The sequence below is a fragment of the Psittacula echo genome (genome assembly GCF_963264785.1).
Source record: "Psittacula echo genome assembly, chromosome: 2".
In the NCBI taxonomy this organism is placed as follows: Eukaryota; Metazoa; Chordata; class Aves; order Psittaciformes; family Psittacidae; genus Psittacula; species Psittacula echo.
The window spans coordinates 119842815-119864087 of record NC_137737.1 but is presented as its reverse complement, the minus strand read 5'-3'; the positions used below and the strand labels follow the sequence as shown (position 1 = coordinate 119864087).

General features: G+C 39.8%; 1 protein-coding gene across 9 annotated transcripts in view; it reads left to right on the top strand.

Moving 5' to 3' along the window:
• The first annotated feature begins 240 nt into the window (after positions 1–240).
• LOC308217130 (transcription elongation factor A protein 1) overlaps positions 241–21273 on the top strand; it is a 46988-nt gene continuing 25955 nt past the window's right edge. For 3 of the 9 annotated variants that reach the window (XM_080609919.1, XM_080609920.1, XM_080609917.1), the window contains exons 1-5: positions 10497–10523; positions 16437–16583; positions 18009–18089; positions 18712–18866; positions 19049–19554. In XM_080609919.1, coding sequence (XP_080466045.1) covers positions 19486–19554 — 69 coding nt within the window. In that variant the 5' untranslated portion in view covers positions 10497–10523; positions 16437–16583; positions 18009–18089; positions 18712–18866; positions 19049–19485. Of the gene's footprint in view, positions 325–719; positions 764–830; positions 844–916; positions 949–4057; positions 4124–5816; positions 5865–6693; positions 6765–7346; positions 7421–8063; positions 8166–8767; positions 8945–10421; positions 14150–16436; positions 16584–17735; positions 18090–18711; positions 18867–19048; positions 19555–21273 lie in introns of those variants that run through there. The other 6 variants (XR_013956183.1, XM_080609921.1, XM_080609923.1 and 3 more) reach the window with 6 other exon arrangements.

The following is a 21273-nucleotide window of genomic DNA, read 5'->3' as shown; positions in this document are numbered from 1 at the left end:
TGAACTCCATATGGCCGTTTTCGGGCCGCTACCCCGGCGACAACGAAGCCCACAGACGGGCACAGGGCATGGATATATATGCGAGGCTCCTGTCACCATGCCCAGTCCCCGGTCCCCTACACCCGGCTGCCGCTTGCCCGCCCGCGCCCCTCCTCCTTTCCTTCCCGCCCGCCTTCCCCCGCCCTCCTGGCCCGGCGCCAGTCCCGCCTCCCCGCTCCTGGCCGGTGTCCCACTGGCCGCCTCGCAGCCCGGTGTATGTGCGGCAACAACATGTCGGCGCCGCTCCCCGCCATCGTCCCGGCCGCCAGGAAGGCAACAGCTGCTGTGAGTACTGACCGGGGCGAGCCGAGGGCAGGCATCGGCAGCCAAGGGCTCCCGCCCCCCTTTGTTCTCAGCTGTGGCTTTACCCCCGGGCGGGGGGGGCCCGTCCCGCGAGTGGCAGCGGCCCCGCAGCCTGAGGGCGAGGCCGCGGTCAGGCCCGGCCCGGCTGAGTGTGGACGCCTGGTGCGTGTGGGGGGGGTTCTGACGGGGCGGGGCGGCCCGGCCCGACCTGGGCACTTTGACAGGTTTCTCCCGTTACTTTTCTGCCCGAGGTCCCTCACCTTTGACGGCTCGAGTCCGCGCTGAGCACGGGAAGGTCATCGGTGTCGGCGCCGTGTGCTGGGCACGGGCGGGTGCGCCCGCTGATGGCGGCTGAGGGGGGGAAAGCTGAAGAGATGGGGATCCGGATTGGAAGGGACCTGGGGTCTGGAGGAGAGCTGGGGTGCGATGAGTGAAGCAGAGTTTTCTTTTGAGAAAGTCGTGTGGAGCTCCAAACTCTGTGATCGTGTGCGGGCCACTGGGGTACGCGGGTTAGGTGTGGTTATTGTTTAGTAATCTTACACCACTACGTTTTGTTGTTTTGTTTTCCCTTTAGGTCATTTTTCTTCATGGATTGGGAGATACCGGGTGTGTATTCTCGTCTATTGCATGCTTAATAGTTGTTGTAGTTTCAAATATAAGGCTGCATGCTTTAAGAAGTGTGAGTAGTTAAGAGTTATTTAAGCTTCTTACTTAGCCCTTAACTGAATGCAGCGGCTAACAAGAGATGAAACTTCATGTGTGCTGGTGTGATGGTAACAAATATTTATGCAAAATTTCCCAGGGTGAGTACTCAAAAGCTTTTTCTCACTTTTCAATCACCTAATTTGGTCTGAATGTGATCCCTCTCTTGTGTTTCTGGGTCAAAGTTGGTGGAAAAAAAAAGTCTGTAGGTTTCTCATCTTTCACTTTCCTTGAGAGTAGGTTCTTGATTATTCCTGTGCTTGTCTAAATTTAAAGGGTTGTTGTTTTTTTTTTTTTTTTTTTCCTTTCTTGTCTCCAGACCTGTGGGTTGCTGGTTTGCCGGTAGGTGCAGTTAGCCCATGGTTTCTTCTCCAGTGTGTAATACTTGCATTAAAATCCAGGCTCACTTTTATCTAAGCAAACTCCTAAGTAGTCACCTAATGTCTGCAGATTTCTCTTTCTGAAATACAGTCTTAAGAGTCCAAAAAACCCCCACCCAAGTAAGCTGTGAAATACTCTGCTTTCCTTGTTCCTGTTATTTCCATGTTTGAGTAGAAATGTAAAGAGTAGAGAATTTATGGGGGGCATTCTGGGCGTGGTGTAATGTTTCCATTTGAAGCTTGTGTGTGCTGAGATACTGAATTAAAAGTTAGGAGAGTGTTGAAACCTTTTTTGGTGGAAGACTTTAAAGGAATTCATACTTCTATACTGAAAATAAGTAGCAGGAGTGCTTTGTCTATGTTCTTCCTTAAAGGCAAAATTGCATAATACTGGTTTTGTTACCTGGAACTTGAATGTGGCCTCTGGGTTAAAACTTGTAATGTTTAAAACAAAAACTTCTTCTGAGGAACTAAAAAAAAGGCCAGCTTTCAAAAGTGAAAGTTGTGTAACCTGGGCACTTAATACATTGAGAAGAGTCAAATCCATACAATTGGCAGTATTCTACAAGTGGAGATGTTTGCTCTCGTGTTGTGCTGACACACCACCTTGCTTGCATTATCTCTCTTCCTTTCTGCTGGTAGGATGCAGCTGAGGCAGCAGAACTGCCTTGGTGTCTTAGCACCAAATGTTCAGCAAGTGATTGCGAAATCTTTTGACCCTTTGGAATTCAAGTCCTCACAAATTGGGTTGATGTTGGTTTTGGCAAGGGGAAAAAAACACAGATTCAATTAAATTTGTGTTAAAGAGATTTGCTCTATAACATAAATTGTGTTTCTTATACAAATGTGCTATTTCCATTTTGGTGACAAAGCTAACACAGTCTCCAGCTCTGAGCATACTGGAATGTATGCATTAAAAAGTCATAACACCTTTCTGGAAATACAGTGATTTAGCTGCATTTGTTCCTTTTGGCCACTGCAGATCAGATTAGCTAAAGCTGCCTTTGACATCCTGCTGTTTTTTTCCAAAAGAGCTGCAGTAGTGACTCAAAAAAGGATTGTCTGAAGAGAGCTAACAGTTTTATCAGCTCCCACAGTTTAAAGTGACCTGTTCTACTTCATGTGAAATTTCAAATTGCTCACTTCAGTTTACCAACTGTATTTTTCTTATTCTGAGAAGTGTCTAACAGAGGTTATGTTCTTTTTCTCTCTTAGCTCCTATATAAATGGCACTTAAAGATTGGTACATACTTGTCAAAATCTGAACAAAAGGTACAACACAGAGGATTGTTCTAAGAAGTCTGCCTAAATGTGCATACAATGTTGGTTTCCAAATTTGTCAAATTAATCTTTATAGCTGGCTTAGGAAAGTCCCCAAATTCTTACCTAACTACTTCTTCTCAGTCGTATTTATTTCTCATTAAGATTCTTATTTGGCCTTCTGTGATACTGCAAATATTATGCAAGTAATAGCACAGACAATTTGTTAATAGTGTTTATAAAAGTATTTCTAGGAAGTAGGCTAAGATATATAGCCAGTATTTCAAGTGTTTGTGCTGTCTGTGTGTTTGAAATGTCTCTTAACTTCGGGTAACACATTAACTTTTCAAGATGATACTAAATTTAAAACTAAACCAAACATGCTTTTATGGCTTGTCTGTTGTTGGTCTTATTGGTGCAGTTGTGTCACTGATGAATTTGTTAAAGGTGTTCTCTGCTTACAATCAACTTTCCAGTATCTAGTTAAGTGGGTGAGTTGGGAATACTGAATAATGAGAAAAATCAGGAAATACAGGTACTATTGTGTGTTCTGGAAAGCCAAGTGCAGGCGCAGGCAGTGGTTCTGCACAGGTTCAGATTTGGGTCCAGCTTGCTTAATGTCTAGATGAGTCCTAGAGTGAGTCTTTCAGAGGTGTTTATTTAAATTATGCTTTCCAGTTTCCTGATTTGTAGGAAGCTTGATAACTCATCTGCTGTGCAGATCTTGCTTTGTTCCGGGCATTCATAAAGCATATGCTTGACATTAAAAAGCTACCTACAGTTTGGAGTGTAGTTCAGGACTGCTTGAATCTTAAGAGCATTCAGACTGACCCAAGGCTAAGAGATCTGATGGATTAGGTTGGCTCCCTGTTGAGTTAGCTTAGATGTCAGTTCTCTATGATCTCACATCAAGAAATGTGGCTCGGAAAAAACAAATCTGTCTATGAAAGAAGCTGCTTTAACTCTACAGGAGCAGTGGAGCAGCAGAGCAGCCTCTGGGCCATAGCTGCCTGGAAGCAGGATACCTGCGTTCATGTCTTGTGGCACCCAAGTTAATAAAACCAGCCAGATACAGAGCAGGCTTTGCCTAGAGCCGAAGTGGTATTTCTACAGCTGTGATGCAACTGTAGTAATCAAATCAGATAAAAGTCTCCCTGGCTGTATACATGCAACAAACACTCAGAGGCAGAACAAACCCTGTAAGTTTAGTACTGTATTCATAGCATGCTGCAGTTGATGTAAAAATTCCCTGGAAATGTGTTTATATTGATCTAATTCAGCTTATTTCATACTTGGTCTGTGCTGTTGCACCAACATAGAAATAAGAGCTAAGCCAGAACACAAATTGCATTTAATGTATTTTTTGTTAACAGGCATGGATGGTCAGAAGCGCTTGCAGGTATCAAAAGCCCCCATGTAAAATACATTTGTCCACATGCGTAAGTTTGTAACTTCTCTTGTTTTATGTTTTTCTGTAGAGTTGTATGTTAAGATGCTCTCACAGATGAAGTCAGATGGGATTTGCATTTTTTAATATAAAACACCACTGTAAAACAATGTTGATGCTAATGAGTATTTTGTTATTTTTAGGAACTGCTGTGTGATTTACTTTAGGGCAAAACTGCTGGTTTATTCATATTTTTCTTTTATTACTAATTCAGACTGAAAATAGGTTTGGAAAGTTTTATGTGCAAAGTTATAGATTATTTTGATTTTATGTTTTCACTGGATTGGGTTGTTTGTTTCTTCCCCTCCCCCTACCCCCAACAGTAATTTGTTAAAAGCCTGTCTTAACAAGGAGTAATTTTCTGTATTCTACTGATGATTAGGTATACTTTGTGCTAGGTACATGTACTTAAACTTAGATGGGCATATAGTAGATGAAACTTCTATTACCTACAGTGAATTTCAAAGGTTCACAGGGTATTCAGATTTTCAGTAAACAAGGTCACTTGAGCTGTCTTTTTGCAATTTGAGAAGTGAAATGCTTCTAAGCAGGGTTGGGAGTCAGTAAATAAAACATTAAGATCTATCTAGTATTTACTTAATGATAGAAAAAATAAGTATAATCTGAATTTATTTTAACACAAAATTCAGGTTGTCTTCTGCTCCAACAGTTTTGGGAGATGTGGAGCAGGGGTGATAGGGAGATAAGTAGGCAATGTTTCGGTTTGATTACTGAGATGTGATTTATTTATTTTACCATATGGCCATGCTTTGCTGAGCCATGCAAAAAGAGCTGAGCAGTATCTGCTCACTCTTGTTTCTTGCCCTTTGTTTTCTTTCAGTCTTTCCCTGCAGAACTTACAGAATCATAGAATCATAAAATCATTCACTGGTTTGGGTTGGAAGGGATCTTAAAGACCACTTAGTTCCAACACCTTCCAGTAGACCAGGTTGCTTAAAGCCACATCCAGCCTGGCCTTAAACACTGCCAGGGATGGGGCAGCCACAACTTCCTGGGGCAACCTGTTCCAGATCCTCACCACCCTCAGTAAAGAATTTCTTCGTAATATCTTACGTTCCTTGGTTTCTGTAGATAAAATCTATAGCCAGATTTAATCTGTAGTATGGTCCATTGAAGTGGTTGTCTGAAAAGATGCTATGGAGTAGTGTAAGATTGGAAATGAGTCCTGCAGTGAAGGCAGGCACTGCTTAAGCAGATTCAGCTGTTGAGGTAAGCATGTGTGACCAGACGTGTATCCACCAGTATGCTACATTTAGCTGCTTCCTTAGGTTGGCTGATGCTGCTGTGCAAGGTGCCTTTATCCACTGAGCATTTGTGTAGAACTGTGATAAATAACTGTTGCTTAGAAATAACTGAATTGTATGTATAAAATATGTATATGATATATATGCAGTACCCCCCCCCCCGCCATACATATAAAGCAGCCCATGAATGCTTTGCTTGCTCTCCACAGAAAGTGGCTAATTCAGTGCTTAATATTAAATGTGTTTGGGCTGGTAGGTTTCAAGAGAGATTTCTTCAAGAGACACTACAAAGTAGCTAATGTTAATTATGGTTTAAAAGAAAGACGGAATTAGGGATGTGTAATTTCATGATATAACTGCATCTGCATTATTAAATTTCAGTATATATCTTACGTCATTTGTGTTCATTCTTATTTCTAGGCCAGTTATGCCAGTTTCTTTGAACATGAACATGGCTATGCCATCATGGTGAGTATCTGTTCAATCGCAGATGATTCTAATCAAAAGATATCTAGGGGTTTGAACTCATTGTTCTTAATTAAGACATAAAACAACCTGACTGGCTGGGTTTAATTACATGTAAGTATAAAAGAGTTTTTGCTTTAGTTCTACTCTTTTAAAGGACTCTTATGAGTACACTCTAATTCTCTTCATGTATCTATGATAATGGTTATTCCTCTGGACTAATCTGTGTATCTTAAAATACAAAATGCACTCCTGTAGTCTGTATTATGTATGATTTCGTAGTAGTAGTAGAGATGGAGTGGAAGTATTATTGCTACTAGTGAGAAATATTTGGCGGGTTAGCTGGATATCTAGCAACTGGTTTGTTGTGTGGTTTTTTGTGGTTTTTTTTTTTAGAACATCCATTATGAATAGAAAAAAAGAAAAGAAGATAATTTCAATGGTTTTAAACCTGTCCACTTTTTTTTTTTTTCCTCAAGTAACTTGTGTTTGTTTTTCCTATATTTCTTCAAAAACTGTTTTAATTTAGTACATGCAGCTTATAAACTGAAATTCCTGCTGATATTTTTGGAGTAAATGTCAAAACTGAGCTGCTTAATCTGCAGTAAGTTACAGAAGATACCAAAACTCAGAAAAGCTTTGTTGACTAGATGTAGCCTTTTCGTCATATTCACAGGTTGTCCATTATTTCTTGTAATCTACGGGTGGTTGGTACTAAATAATACATTAGCTAGCATTTTTATCTGGAAATTATCCCAGTTTTATTACTTGCGTTTTAGAGAAGTGAAATGGATGCTCTAATGAGTAATGCTTTTGTTGATATTTTTGTAAGGTTTGATATCATTGGACTTTCTCCAGATTCACAGGAAGATGAAGCTGGGATCAAGCAGGCAGCAGAGAATGGTATGCTTAGGAAGTACTTTCTATGTCTTAAAAGTACTTCTTAATATTCGTAAAAATGAAGTATCAGTCTGAAACAGATTTTAGGAATACGAAATTATTAGGGAAAATAATATGTATATATTATTGGTTATCAAAGTTTAGCTAAGTGCATTGTTTGGGGGTTTTGTTTGGTTTCGTCTTTTCATTTTCAAAACCAAATGAGTAAGTAGAGCAATTCATCTGTATAAATGCTTCATACTATCAAGTATGAAATATATATGGGAACCAGTGTACTTCTAAGAGCTTCTGAGTAGCACAGCAGGTAAGAGCTTTATGAGCATCCACTTGTGATGCTGGATGGTTAGAAGAGGATGCCATCCTCTTGGCAGTGGGGCTTTTGCAAGACTTGCCTGTTTTTCTCTTTGGAAATGGTATACAGTGGCACTGGAATTCCTGATCATGCTCGAGATCTTTTGATACTTTTTAATGTATAGCAGACTATATTTTCCTTTCACTAGCTTTCTGTTGACATCAGGGAGGTCTTTCATCTTCTAGACTTTACGTAGAACAGTGTTTTTTAACTACTGGCCTTTTATGTTGCAGTTAAAGCACTGATAGATCAAGAAGTAAAAAATGGAATTCCTTCTAATCGAATTATTCTAGGAGGCTTTTCTCAGGTGAGGTATAGTTGGAAAGAACTGTCTTTTTCTAGGGAAGTAACCTAGCTTTCCTGACGTGGGGAATCCAGACAAGGAATTGAAAAAAAGCTGATGTTAATGTGCTTCTAGAACTTTAAGGTGTCAATTTTCTTTTGCCTTATGAAATGAATGTTTTCTAGTTTTATGCAAATAATTACCATTCCCTGGAAAATTAACATGCATGTGGAAAAAAGATACTAATGCATAGTATGTTTAAAGTCTTAATGCACGTAACGTATGTAGCTTTGCTTAAAAATCTTGTTAACATTTTTAGTGTAATGTTAATTTGGTAGATATTTGATGGTCTGGATTTATCGGGAAATTCTTCCCTTCGTACTTGAAAGACATCTGTGGTAGGTAGGTTAATAGATTATTTGGTTGATAAACCAGCTCCCCAGTCTCCATGCAAGTAGATTAAAATATTAAAGTAGTGATAATATGGGGGGAGGAGGGGCAGGGAGCAAAATAAAAGTTGTACAGGAATACTTGTTTTAGTGTTGGTTCTAAGGAAGAATAGATTGGAGTAAAGAAAGACCTTTAAAGGAGAAACCAGACGTCTTGAGGCAAGCTTTAAAAGGAACATTACCATCACCATTCTAATACTTCTATCTCTTTATCTCAGGGAGGTGCTTTATCATTGTATACAGCTCTTACAACACAGCAGAAATTAGCAGGTGTTATAGCCCTCAGCTGTTGGCTTCCTCTACGGGCTTCTTTTCCTCAGGTATTTGTTTTTTTCCTAAGCTAATTTGCACTTGGGGAATGGGTATATCTGAAGATTGTATCTTGTGCAGGAATTAGTGGCCATCGTTATTACTGAATATTGACACTTGTGTGATAACTCGAAAGACTCTGGAGTTCTAGAGTTTGGCAAGTAGAGAAAATGAGGAAATACTCAGTAGCTATCTCTGCTTAAAATTACATTCCTAGGAAACTTAAAAGGATTCAGCAAATTTTCATTGAATATTAATTTTCTGTTTGCCATTTGTTCCATCTGCAAGACACTATCTTATTAGAGACTAGGTATTTAAACGAACAGGTTTTTTTAACTTGTCCAAAAATCATGATGTTCTGTTCTGAAATTAGTGCCACAATTTTATTTGCAGGTTTTTTAACTTAATGTGTTGTCAGGCACAGAGCTTACTGCATAAGGAACTTGCAGACTATACATCGTGGTTTTGGTTTTTTTTCCTTCAGAATTTAACTGATGTTACCTCACAAGGCATAGTGCCATGGGGTTATTTTATCTCGAAGTCATTAGTCATACTTCTACTTACTGTCTCTTTTTTTTTTCCCTCTTCTCCCCTTTAATTCCACCCCTAACAGGGCCCTATCAGTGGTGTCAACAAGGATATTGCTGTTCTTCAGTGCCATGGGGACTGTGACCCATTGGTTCCTTTAATGTTTGGTTCTCTCACTGTTGAGAAGCTGAAGAGTATGATAAATCCTGCCAATGTAACCTTCAGGACTTACTCTGGCATGATGCATAGCTCATGTATTGAGGTGATTTTCTTAATATACAATGTTTTAGCTGGGAGGTTAATTTCCCCCTCCCCGCAAACAAACATATATTGGGTGGGGGTTTTGGAGGGTTGTCTGTGGAATGTTGTGTGGGGTTTGTTGTTATTTGTGTGTGTGGTGTTTTTTAATAGCAAGTGCTTGATGCTACTGACTTATTTTAATGAGTAACTGAATGCCTGGCTGAAAAAGCATCCAAGGCAAAAGTTTGTGTGACTAGTGGGAATTTCCTCCTAAGACTGTAGTTTAGGGACTAGGCTAGTTAGTCTATAAAATACTCTCTTTTTTTCTCAAATTTTTATTATTTGCTGAAAAGAATAAATAAATAAAACACTGAATTGGAAGGCAGATTCTCACAGCATAAATTCAACTTGTTATTTTGGAGAGGAGAATCCTGTTAGTTCTACGGATGGAGCCATCAAAGGAATAGGGAGGAAGGGAGGGAGGGGAGGAGTGTTGATGGTACAGAATAGGAAGCCTTGGATCTTATGTTTGTGGGTCTGGCTCAACACACAGTTGTTGAGCTGATGAGCTGATGTAATGGCTTGCCGCTGCCAGAAAGGGGTGGACTAGTTCCTTCTTCTCATGACCCTGTGGCACTCTCTTCCTTCTTGTACCTGCTCTGGGGCTGATCAGTTATTTCTTTGAACCATTTGAACTTGCTAAAATGGCAAAAGCTGCTGACTTCAGTTTTGGCAGCTGACATGAGTTGAAGTATCAGAACTCACACAAAGCAAATGGTAGGAGCGAGAAACAGAAGAGGAGGCAAGGAACAGATCTGCCATTTGTCAGCAGCAGTAACTGTTAATTTGGATTGCTGCATCTTGTGGGAACTGTACCTTTGGACAACCTCTTTGGGATGCACACAGTTGTGTTTTGTTTAGGCAGTAATATCATTGAGTTGTCACATAAAAATAATGGGCTCTTTCTTACAGCATAGTCTTAATAAAAATATTAATTATGTTTAAAACAGATTGGTTACCCAGTCTAGTTTGCTGTATTGCTTTTCCTTAGGGAAGGAAGTATCGTGAAGGTGAAACTGAACATTTAGAAAGAGGAGCTACTGGGTTTTCACACTGCTGCTAACTTGCAAAAGTTTAAAGTATACACAAAGGTGCAGCCTTAGCCACATTCAAATCCTGTCCATGCTCAGCCTGGTGCTATTCAGATCACCTGATAGTTAATATGTTGTTTGCTTGTTCAACTTCAGAGAGAAAGAGGGGGTAATAAAGTAGTCTTTGCTCTCTTTCTTGTGTTTTGGCCTCCTCTGAGTGCACAGTGCCTTGAAGCATTGTCAGCCTTGACTTGCTGCCTGTGAAGTGGTACAACTGTATCGAGAGCTAATTACTCAATACTTGTAGCCCAGCTGCTCATTATAACTGGAATGTTGAACATGATTTAGTGCATCTGAATATATATTAGTATGGAACTTCAGCTAATGCATACTTTTATCTTTAAACAGGAGATGATGGATGTAAAGCAGTTCATAGACAAACATCTACCTCCCATAGACTGAAATAATATGTGAGAAGCCTTCTGTATAAATACACCAGCATCAACTGTGGTAGAGTGTCAATCTTTTCATATGCCTGATAGGAAGCATTACTTCTATACCTGCAGTGTTACTACTGTGTTGCAAATTTATACTTAGGATGAGGATTAAATAATGTACAAGAAATGGTTATCGTTTTGGTATTAATCATCCACCGGTGGGACTATATGAATGAGGCAGCTAAATAGCAATGACAGAATGTAATCTAACATACTGGTTTAAAACATCTGATTTTTTTTTTTTTTTGATTGCAGAATTAAACTATTTGTACAAGTAATTAAAAACTAAATTTAAGTGAGCAACATAAATGTGACCAGTTTAGTTACACTTGAGACATTATTTGTTCTCAGTACTCATTGAAAAGATATTACAGCATTTCCTGCATAAAGTACACAATGTGTAACGCAGTGGGCATATTATGGTAGAATAAATGCTGCTAAGAACAGAGCTTTAAATGTTAATTGCTACTCCAGATAAGGAGAGTTGTTCTCCTATAATGGCTAGAAGTCAGTGTATTTTAAACATCTCAGTTTTTAACTTTTTCATATTGGTAGATATTGTTTAAATTCTAAAGGGACTCATTCCATGTCAGACTGTGATTTGATGCTCATTGTCTTTTTTTTTTTTTTTTTTTTTTTTTTAATTACTGTAAACTGATGTCAAATGCTGACTTGGAACAAAATTCTGAAGTGCATAGAGTCAGTTCAAGTTTCAGTTCAAAATTCCTGGGTTTGTAGTGAATATCTGTCTTGTGCCTTAGTCTGTGCAGTTTTCATTTGTGTAGAAATGTTGATATATTTCACAGAGTAATTCCAGAATATAGTTTTGATTTTTCTGTCTGCTTTGGAGTAACTAAGTGAAAACAATGCAGCTGTATAGTTTTATCTATTGTTGAAGTCTCATCTGTAACACAGGCATTGACTATAATTTGAATTATTTTTTAATAGAAACATAAGTGCAATTAGGATGTAACTTACTTTAAAATTGTACCATGTAGTACTTTCTTTCATTGCTTGTTGAGACTTAGCCTAGGAATATGAGGCCTAATATGGGAAAAAATAAATCTGCAAGATACAGAATGTCTCTTTCAGAAGCTTAAAATCCTAGAATGCACTGGGTTACAGAAATTGATGCACATTCAAGAGCGTTTTGCAGTTAAGAACCATAATTCACTTCTGGAAACAGCTGCTCTTCTGTAGAGCTCAGAGGCTGTCACCACACAGGAATGTTTAAAAAAAAAAACACACCACAGTTTTTACTACGTATTAGGCTGCATAACAATGTTCTGTACTATAATATGTTTGCAAGCAAAAAATATTCCTTTTTGGATGCATCTCTTGTGTCAGCATGGTGCTTCATACCTGCATTTAAGGTACTTTCTCCTCTCCCAGCTTAATCAAGTGGTTCTCTTACAGTGCGTATGGATTTACGTCTGCCAATACAAATGCATAAATGGGGAATTATGCCTCTATAGCCCTTCTTTTTGCTGCCAGAAATTTGACTTGTTCACCTGGCATGAGTTCTTAGTTTTCAGTGCTGGGTTTTGTTTTTTTCATATGTATTGCACTTCATTTACATGAAGTAATTTTTCTTGTATAATCCAGTCTTTCTGGATTATTAAATATCTCTTAATATGTAGAACTGGAAAGGAGTTTCTTTGCTAAATGGTATTGAAATACACTTAGATATTCCATCTGTGTGGTTGAGAGGGCATGTCTGTTAACTTTGAAGTTTAATTAGTTTTTTCCCTTCAGTCACTGTTCTATAGATCTGCCAATTTGTCTTTCAGTTAATTTAGTTCACAGAAGAAATGGTAATATTCTTATTGTAGTTGTGCCAAAGTTCTACTGAGAAAACAATATGTCCTAGCTTGGAGTCATTCCTAAATTGCATTAGCTAATTTTGCAGTCCTGCTGAATCGCAGACTTGGTAAGCAAACCATATGAAATTTCTCCTAATTTTCAGATTTATCATCAACCCCTTTGTTGTATAAATAATTCCCTGAATACTGGCATGTTTCCAGCATTCTTGCACAAGCTTCTATTTTTTTTTCTTTATTATTTTTTTTGTTCTGTGTTTAAATTGTTTGCAAATGCTGTTCAGCTGTCTTGTTCAACTTCTCATTGTGTGCTCATTTCACATATTCTTCTGTTAGAATGAGTTTAAAAAAAATATTTCTAAGATGTTTAAATGAGATCAGGCCTAGCTTTATTCTGTGTTAGCTTTGTAACACTTTCTTTACTTCATGAACTGTGTTCACAAATTGTGGCCAGTTTCTAGTACTTATGCATTTTAATCCAAGTCAGCCTCAGCTGTTGTCTCCATGATGATTTCAGATGTTTTTCTAGAAATGCTTTATGTGCTACCTTTATTCAAATATTCAGCTATCAAAACAAGGTTGTTTTTTTTTTCCATACTGCTGTTTTGCTGCTTGCCTAATCTACAAAGAGCTGTGTTACCAAAGTAAATGGAAGTAAATGTTGACTTACTCTGAATTTCTGTGTTCTAGGAAGAATTCCCCTCAAGTTTTTATTTGCAGAAGTGTATGTGTATGTTGTAGTTGGGGGTTGTTAGAAAGCCCAGAAGCTAGAGGAAACTTCAAGGATGTATCCCGTCTCCTGTATTACAGTGTGTATCTTGGGCTCCTGTCTTTTGTACCTTCCCAGCTGGTTAGAAAGCTGTGTATATGATATTGTAGCTGAACTTCTTCACTACCTGAAGGGATTTGATGCTGGGATTATTGCCATAACTGCATGTATTTTTAGGCTGAATGATAGCTTGGTCTAGTGTTGGGGTTTTCATAATATTTTATTAAAATGGAGAACTCACACTCTCAGTGTTCTAAATGTGAATGTCCTAGCCTCAAAACTTACAATTTGAAACTGTCAAATAATGAAATTTGTTTGTTAGAATGTTGGACTTCCCCAAAAGGGGGTGATGTTTGTCAAACCTTTTAAAGCATGATACAGAAATACTTTGCAGATCAGTTTGTTTCAATGGGTATCTAACTCCGTAATGCAGTTTTGATTTCAAAATGGTACTTAAATTTGACTGCAGTTTTGTGTGGTCAGAAGCCTGACTTCTTGTTGGAATATGTTGCCCACTTTTTAATAAACATGTTGTGTTATGTATTATATGCCAAATCTTTCAGCCATTCATGAGGTAAACCTGTACTGGCGTCTGTACTGTGATGAGTGCTGTATGATTTGGTCTCTTCCTCTTTTGTATAATCACAACACAGTAGGTTGGTAAAAATATTGTACACTGTAACTGATATTAGAACTGTTAATTAAAACATGTTCTCTCTAATGGAGTATACTGCACTTCATTGAAATCATTAAGATGCATCTTTTATGTAGAGATGCTATTTGTGTTGATGGATATGACTGAGAACAAACTATGTTAATGAAGCCATATGTACAAGGCCTGTGTATCTTAAATTTTAAAAAGAAATACTGAACACTCTTTGTGTTATGAAGTATAAGCCATTTATATTTAATATAAACCTCTTAAGATGTAACTTACTTAGTTTACTCTTTATTTCTGGTAAGAAATCTTAACTTTGGAAATTATTTCTGTAGTAGGGAAAATTGTAAAATCTTTTCATTTTTATCATTGTGAAATAAATTTCAAACAGTGTTTGGGCAAGTACTAAAGACTTTTTCCGTATTTACCTGAAGGAAGTTGAGCTTTCATGTGCTGCAAAACAGGCAGTTCAGAGGCTTCTTGCAAATACTTTGGATGGTAACTATGCATGATGCTGAAATACAAGAGAATGATGGTTTGTAGTTACCGAGTCCTAAAAAAAAATCATACCAAGTTATGTTTTGCTGCCTTATTGAGAGAATACTGAGTATGATTTGATACCCATCCCCCTCTGACCCCCCCATCCCCATGGTCTGGGTTAATTTTAACTTTTTTTTTTTTTTTTAATTTGCAGTAATTTGGAAAGGTAGAGGAAATTAAAATATCTTCCAGTAGCCTTACTCTAGGACACTTAAGAGCTGAAGTCTTCTCACTATTTTGCTACACCTTTCTCTGGGGTTTCTGCGGTTTTGGGGAGCCTTTGAAGTTATATTGGGTTTGGCATATATACCAATTAACGTATTTGTTAAAGAAACAGTTTTCAGGTCAGGGTTTACATGTGCTTTTTAGGTTAACTGTAAATTTGAAGCTGATCAGTGGTACATGTAGTGTGAAGCACTCTAGAGAAAACTTGAGATTATCTGGGAAGACAGCCTGAGAGGGAATGGGGTGTACATAGAATCATAGAATAGTTTGGGTTGGAAGGGGCCATAAAGATCATTAGTTCCAACTCCCCTGCCATGGACAGGGACACCTTCCACCCGACCAGGTTGCTCAAAGCCCTGTCCAACCTGGCCTTGAACACTGCCAGGGATGGGGCATCCGCAGCTTCTCTGGGGACCTGTTGCACCGCCTCACCATCCTCACAGTGAAGAATTTCTAATATCTAATCTAAATCTACCCCCTTTCTGTTTAAAGCCATTCCCTCCTGTCCTGTCACTACAGGCCCTTGTAAAAAATTCCAGCTTTCAAACAGTAAAGGTAGACTTCCCCTCCTCAAGCAGCTTAAAGCAAATAAAAGGCTGCTTGTCTCCATAGACTGATGTCTGAAAGTCAGCATGCAGTACAATTAGAAAGTTCATGAGTATATGGAAATGCACAATAGATGCAGTGCTGTATATGAATATATTGTGGCAACTTATAAGAATAGCTAGTAAGAATAAAGATGTGATACTGTACAGGATAACTTGTCAGTTTATTTTTTATGGAAAATGTTTTGAGTAATGTTCAATTTCTATTTACTTTCAGCCCTGGCACCCCTGAAGAGATAATTGTGAGGAGAAACATTGCCTAGAATTAGCATAGTAAATAAATTACAATGTTCTATTGTATTAACCTTTATCCAACATAGTATGATACCACTTGTGTAAGTGAAGGTGACTTTCAAGAAGTTTTCAGAATGACTGTTGGTTAACTTGGAAATAGGATTCTTTGAAGAATAATAGCTGTAGGGAAAAATAAAATCTGTTCTTTCTTCTCTCCCTCTTCTACCCCCTCCTTCATTGCTTGCTACTCTCATGTTACCACCATTTGCCTTTGGGATAACAGGTTTTATTAATTCTCTTTGAGTGAAACAAATGCCTTTGATGTAGCTGATTAAAGCTGATTTAAATGAAGTACTTGTATAATTTAATGGACATCCACAAAGTGAATCAGTAGATAATGGCTTTTTCTTAGTTCCAATTATTACAAAAGAGCAGCCCATTGCCTCTTTTTTTTCTTTGCAAAAATTTTTCTAGGTAGTTTGCTGAAGTGTAGTGAACCTTGCTTCAGGCATCTAAGTAGGAGGTGTAGCTTCTGTGTGTGGAGAAGGTAGACTTCCCTCAGGATTGTTCAAGGTTCTTTTTTTAAAAGGCTACTTGTTTGCATTAAGAGATGGAGCAGATGGGAGTCTGAAAGTTGTCTGAATGTTCCCTGGCTGTAAACATGAGCAAACTCTTCAAGTAGCTTCTGCTTGAAATCATTTGCTAGCTATGTCGTAGCATTTAAAATTATCTGGGGGTATCTTTAAAAGGCCTAAATATTTTCTGTATATGCATAAACAATAAGTGGAGGTTGCCCCAGAACAGAGAACTCTAATAACATGACCTTAAAACCCAAAATATTTTCTTACATATTCTGTATTTGTTTGCTTCCAGTTACTGCTTCTAAGTTGAAAAAAGTGAAGACATTTTGAATGTGAACTTAATAACATAGTGTGAACACCAGAATTTGAAAACTATACTTGGTGTAACTTCAGACCATGCCATTATAATCTACAGGAAATGAATAAGTAAATAAAAAAACTCTCTGTTGAATAACCATAGAAACAACTAATCGGGATGCTTGTTACTGTTTCAGAAGTTTTTGAGGGAAATCTTGTCATCACAAAGAACTGAAACTTCCATTTGCTATAGTTCCACTCGTGTATCATGGTTGGGCTCATTTCTTCGCCAGCGAAGTCTGGGGATCAGCTGGCTGATTCAGACCATTTCAGCTTCTGTTTCGGTAGGTCTAAGTCACTGGTAGACTGAAGGCTCAAGTAAAGAGGAGAGGTATAACAGGTATAACACATGGTTACATAAAACCTTTGGGAATGCTGTGAATGTTGTGTTTTGCATAGTTGTTTTAACACTTGATTAGAGGAGCTTTCCCATACGGAATGTTAGTCCTGAAAATAGAGTGTGAAAGTGCGTTCATAGGAGTTCAGAGATGCTTTGTTACACACATTTTTGTGTGTGCTACTGTTTGCACTCCTCTGTCTAACCCCCTTCACCTCCCCCAAAAAATTCTCAAGATGCTTTCTCTCATCAAATGAGATTAGTAGGAACTACAACATTTTGTATGTGTACCCTCTTAAGACATCCATGTCTACCTATTAAGTCTAGGTTATCATGGAAGATCCTGTGATGCAGCAAATGATGGGCTCTAGGGAGTTAGATGCAGGCTCTTTGCAGCACCAGGTGTATGGTACCTTTTGGAAGATGCAAAAGAATACTGAGACTATGCTTTAACAGGTAAAGGCAGTGCAAGAGTGTGTTATTTATTCTTTCCAATGGGTTTATTTAGGAGAAGAAAGCTAAAAAGAATGGAAAAGGTTGCCTAGTTTTAACTTTTGCTTGGTCTCTCTTCTTTCTGCTATTGTTCTTTGGACTTGCAGTGACATGTTATAGGAGAAATTGATGCTGACAAAGCTGCTTGGTTTAGAACCAATTAAAAGGGAACAGTCATGGAGACTGCTGTGTATTTCTTTGCAGTAAAGAATTGCTGCCCCAAGGGTGATAGAGCAGCTAATATGAAGAATCTGGTTAGTACTGGTTAAGTTAACTGAGTATTGTTCTGATATTGTAGCATACAGTACAAATAACGTGAGCTGTGTTTTGTTTCCTTTTAATACAACTATTTGCAAAAAGATACGCATTACCATCTGCTTAGTCCCCGGTTTCTCCACTGAAATACTTCCCTGATGCCATGCCTATTGATTTTGTTGCTAGGTGTGACATGCTTTCCTCTTACAGTCCCACAGCAGGCATTTTATAAGTGCTATATAGCAATTAATTTACAATTATCATTTCCTTACCTGATACATTTTAGCTGTTGATAGATTTCATCTGCATTTTTTAATGCTTTGCATGCATTTCCAATGAAGAAGGTGCTGGATTGTGTTTTTAAAGAAATGAATACTGTAAGACTTCATTCTAGAACTTAAATATGTTCAAAGTAATCATACTGAGTTGAGATTCCTAGCTTTCCAATAGCATTATCTCTGACCTCACTTGCACACATACAAGCTTGTTTACCATCTAGTGTAGCAGTAGCTCTCAGCTGCTAACTCACTGTGTACTGCTTTTATCACTGATGTGGTTGTAGGAGAAATGGTGATAAATTTCATTTGAGGTTAACATCTGATTTAACCTGAGTCAATTATTACAGGTGCTGGGTTACTGCATCTGGGCAAAATGGAATTAAATCTGAACTGATGTGGTCCCTTAAATGTTACGGCGAGCACTGCTGGTTTGTTGGGGGTTTTTTGTTTGTTTGTTTGTTTGTTGGTTTTTTTTTTTTTTCCTCCAAAATCTGTTGCTGAAAGAATAGTTATTCTTTTCCTTAAGAATTCATTCCTTTGTTGGTTTTATTTTTTTTATCCCCTTGTGCAGATCAGCCAAAATTTCTGAATGCTTGTCCAGTTCATGGCCCAGGTTTAACCTGTGGCAAGATCCTAGCTAGGTCCCAGATAATTTTAGTTGCCTCTGATCTGCCTCTGTATGTGCAGCCCTGTCAGCTGGCAGGCACTGTGACCATGATGTGCAAGTGCCTAAAACCCACCTGTCTGTCTGTGGCTTCAAGACACAAGACAGTCTTGCAGTGAAGAGTGCATGATGCAGGTGCAGTGGCAGTTTCTGCTGTAATTGCTTCTTTGAGTGTTGTTTCAAGGAAAAGGCTTATCTTACCTCTTCTCCAAAAGTACATATTTTACAGTCCTCTGTTTACAACTTGGGCATCCACAGCATTTGGCTGCTTACTAATAATAGAGCCACATGTGTAAGCACCCTCCCAGATCTTAGTAGAGGATAATCTTTCTGTAACGTTCAGCTATGCTTACAATTTTGTTGAAGTAAATGGTTCTGTTTTACAGTGAAAAAAAGTGGTTTAATGATGCTGCTGTTTTCAGCATGGAAGACCTGTAACTCGATGATCGGAATTGTCACTGTGGTACACCATATAAATGTGAGGAACTTTGTAAATGTGATACTGGAACGTAATGTCCCACTGAATGTGCATACGGTTCAGGTTAGTATTCAGGCTTAGAAGCACTGTAGCATGTTACAGTGTGACACCTGGGCAATGCAAAAATTTATCTCCAACTCTGTTGTACTGACTCTACTGAAACTGCAGTGTGAAATCCTTGCTCCATTTTACACAAAAGTAACTATTTAGGGCAAGACTTTTAAGAAAAACCTTTTCTGTTACAGGGAAGAGAGGATTTCCCATCCACTTCAACCTGACAAGATCAGGTGTTTGCTGGCTGAGGATGAGATGCGGTGGCGGTGAGGTCCCGGCACCATTTAGTTGTACTTCCATTGGGTTTGGGGCTTTTTGGGGCGAGGCTCGGAACGCGCGGCAGCCTCTTACTCCTCCCCCCGCCGCGCTCTCGGCCTTCTGTGGCGCTGTCTGGCTCCTGCGGCCGGCGCTCGACGCGCGCTGCCTGGCGCAGCCGCTCGGGCTGCTGGGTCGGCGCGCTGTGCCGCGGCCTGGCTCTGCTCCTGCCCGCTCAGCTCTTCGGAGGTCCCGGCGGCGCCTCGAGAGACGAGACGAGACGGGACGGGACGTGACGTGACGGGGGTCTGCGCGGCTCCGCTCGTTTCATCTTCCACCCGCCGGGCCGGGTCCAGCTCAGACCGCCGCAGCCATGACCACGGAGGACGAGATCATCCGCATCGCCAAGAAGATGGACAAGATGGTGCAGAAGAAGAACGCGGTGAGCAGGGACGGGGCGGGACGGGACGTAGCTTGGCAGCGCGTAGACACCGTGGGCCCTGGCGCAACCCCGGCCATCTCCGCGCACCTTCTTTTCAGCGGGCCTGGGGTCCGTCCACTCCCCGCCCAGTCTGGGGCCTTTCGGCCGGCTCCGCTTCTCCCCAGAAGCTGCGGAGCCGCCGGCTGGCCCGGGCCCGCCCGCCGCGGGGTCCCTAGCCCTGTCAGCCGGGCCTCAGCCCCGGCGGGTTATTCTGGCCATCCTCGGCGGCGGGCGGGGAGCGGTGCCTTTTCCCGCTCCAGCGCGGTATCGCGCCCGGCGTCTCCGACCGAGAGGAGGCTCCTGTCCCGGCATCGAGCGGCGCGCGCTGAGAGCACTAATCTGCGCTTCCCTCCTCTCCCCCATTCATTAAAATCGCAATAGTGGTGAGACACTGGCCTGGCACAGGTTGCCCAGAGAAGCTGTGGCTGCCCCATTCCATGCAGTGTTCAAGGCCAGGTTGGACGGGGCTTTGAGCAGCCCGCTCTAGTGGAAAGTGTCCCTGCCTATGGCAGGGAAGTTGTAACTGGATGAACTTCAAGGCCCCTTTCAACCCAAACAATGCTGTGATTCTGTGATAATACCGGCCTTGCTCGAGAGACAGCATTGTTTGGGTGATAATACCGGCCTTGACCGAGAGCAGGACGTGAAGTGATGGGGGAGCCCGGCCGACTAGAGGGGAGTGACTGCGGAGTGGGTTTCCTTTAGATGGATTGATTTCGCTTCCAAGCATGAAAGCTGGAGCTTTATGTGGGGTGTGTATTCAGATATGAATGAAGAATCCTAGTAACTTTAGCTCCAGTATGGAGGTAGACTACAGTTAGGTAGAATTCAGTCAGCTTACTTCAAGTGGTATTCTTGTGCCCCTGGTATAGAGCTTATTTAGGTAGCATTACAGTGTTTATGCTGTTGTTACAAAACCATCAAAATACATAAAATCAGAGTATGCAGTAACAGCCAAATACCTGATTATGGTTACACATAAAATAGCCTACAAGTAAATTGCAAAGTGTATTTACTGCTTATCAGCAAGATGCATAGTTGTTTTCTTGTAATTTGTGTATTTATGATTCCTGCTCTTCCTGCAAGCTACTATTTTAATACATAAAGTTAAGCTTGTTTTTTGGTTTTGTTTCTTTTTTTTTTCCCTATGTGTTATAATAGTAGATTAAATGCTCAGTGTTAACTGAGTGGTGTGGAATTCCAATTTATAGAAGGGTTGGGGTTTTCTTCCATTCAAGATAATGGAAATTGTAAATAATTTTTTTTTAATAGGGTTTGCATGTTTATAGAAGTACTGATGGCATTAAACCAATGAAATTTGTTTTGTTCAGAATCCAGACAAGTTAATTGCAAGGGCACACAGGCTATGCTTTGCTTTGTTTCAAAATTCTTGATGTTCTGTAATATTGCATGATTTAATTTTGATGCCTTTGAACCCTCTAATGATAGAGTGTGGAGGCAGGAGCCTTGTCTGGTGAAAGGAATTTTTTATTACCAACATTTATTAATTTGATTTTTTTTGTTTTTCGTTTTGGTCCTCTCCCTCTTTATTTTTATTTCTATTCCCCATGCTTTTCAGCACAGAAGAATTCACTACCTCACTTTCCTGACTTTAAAAGTAGTGGTTCTTTCCTGTGAGGTGTCAAAGGGTGGAAACATACTGACTGAAATCTTTAAATA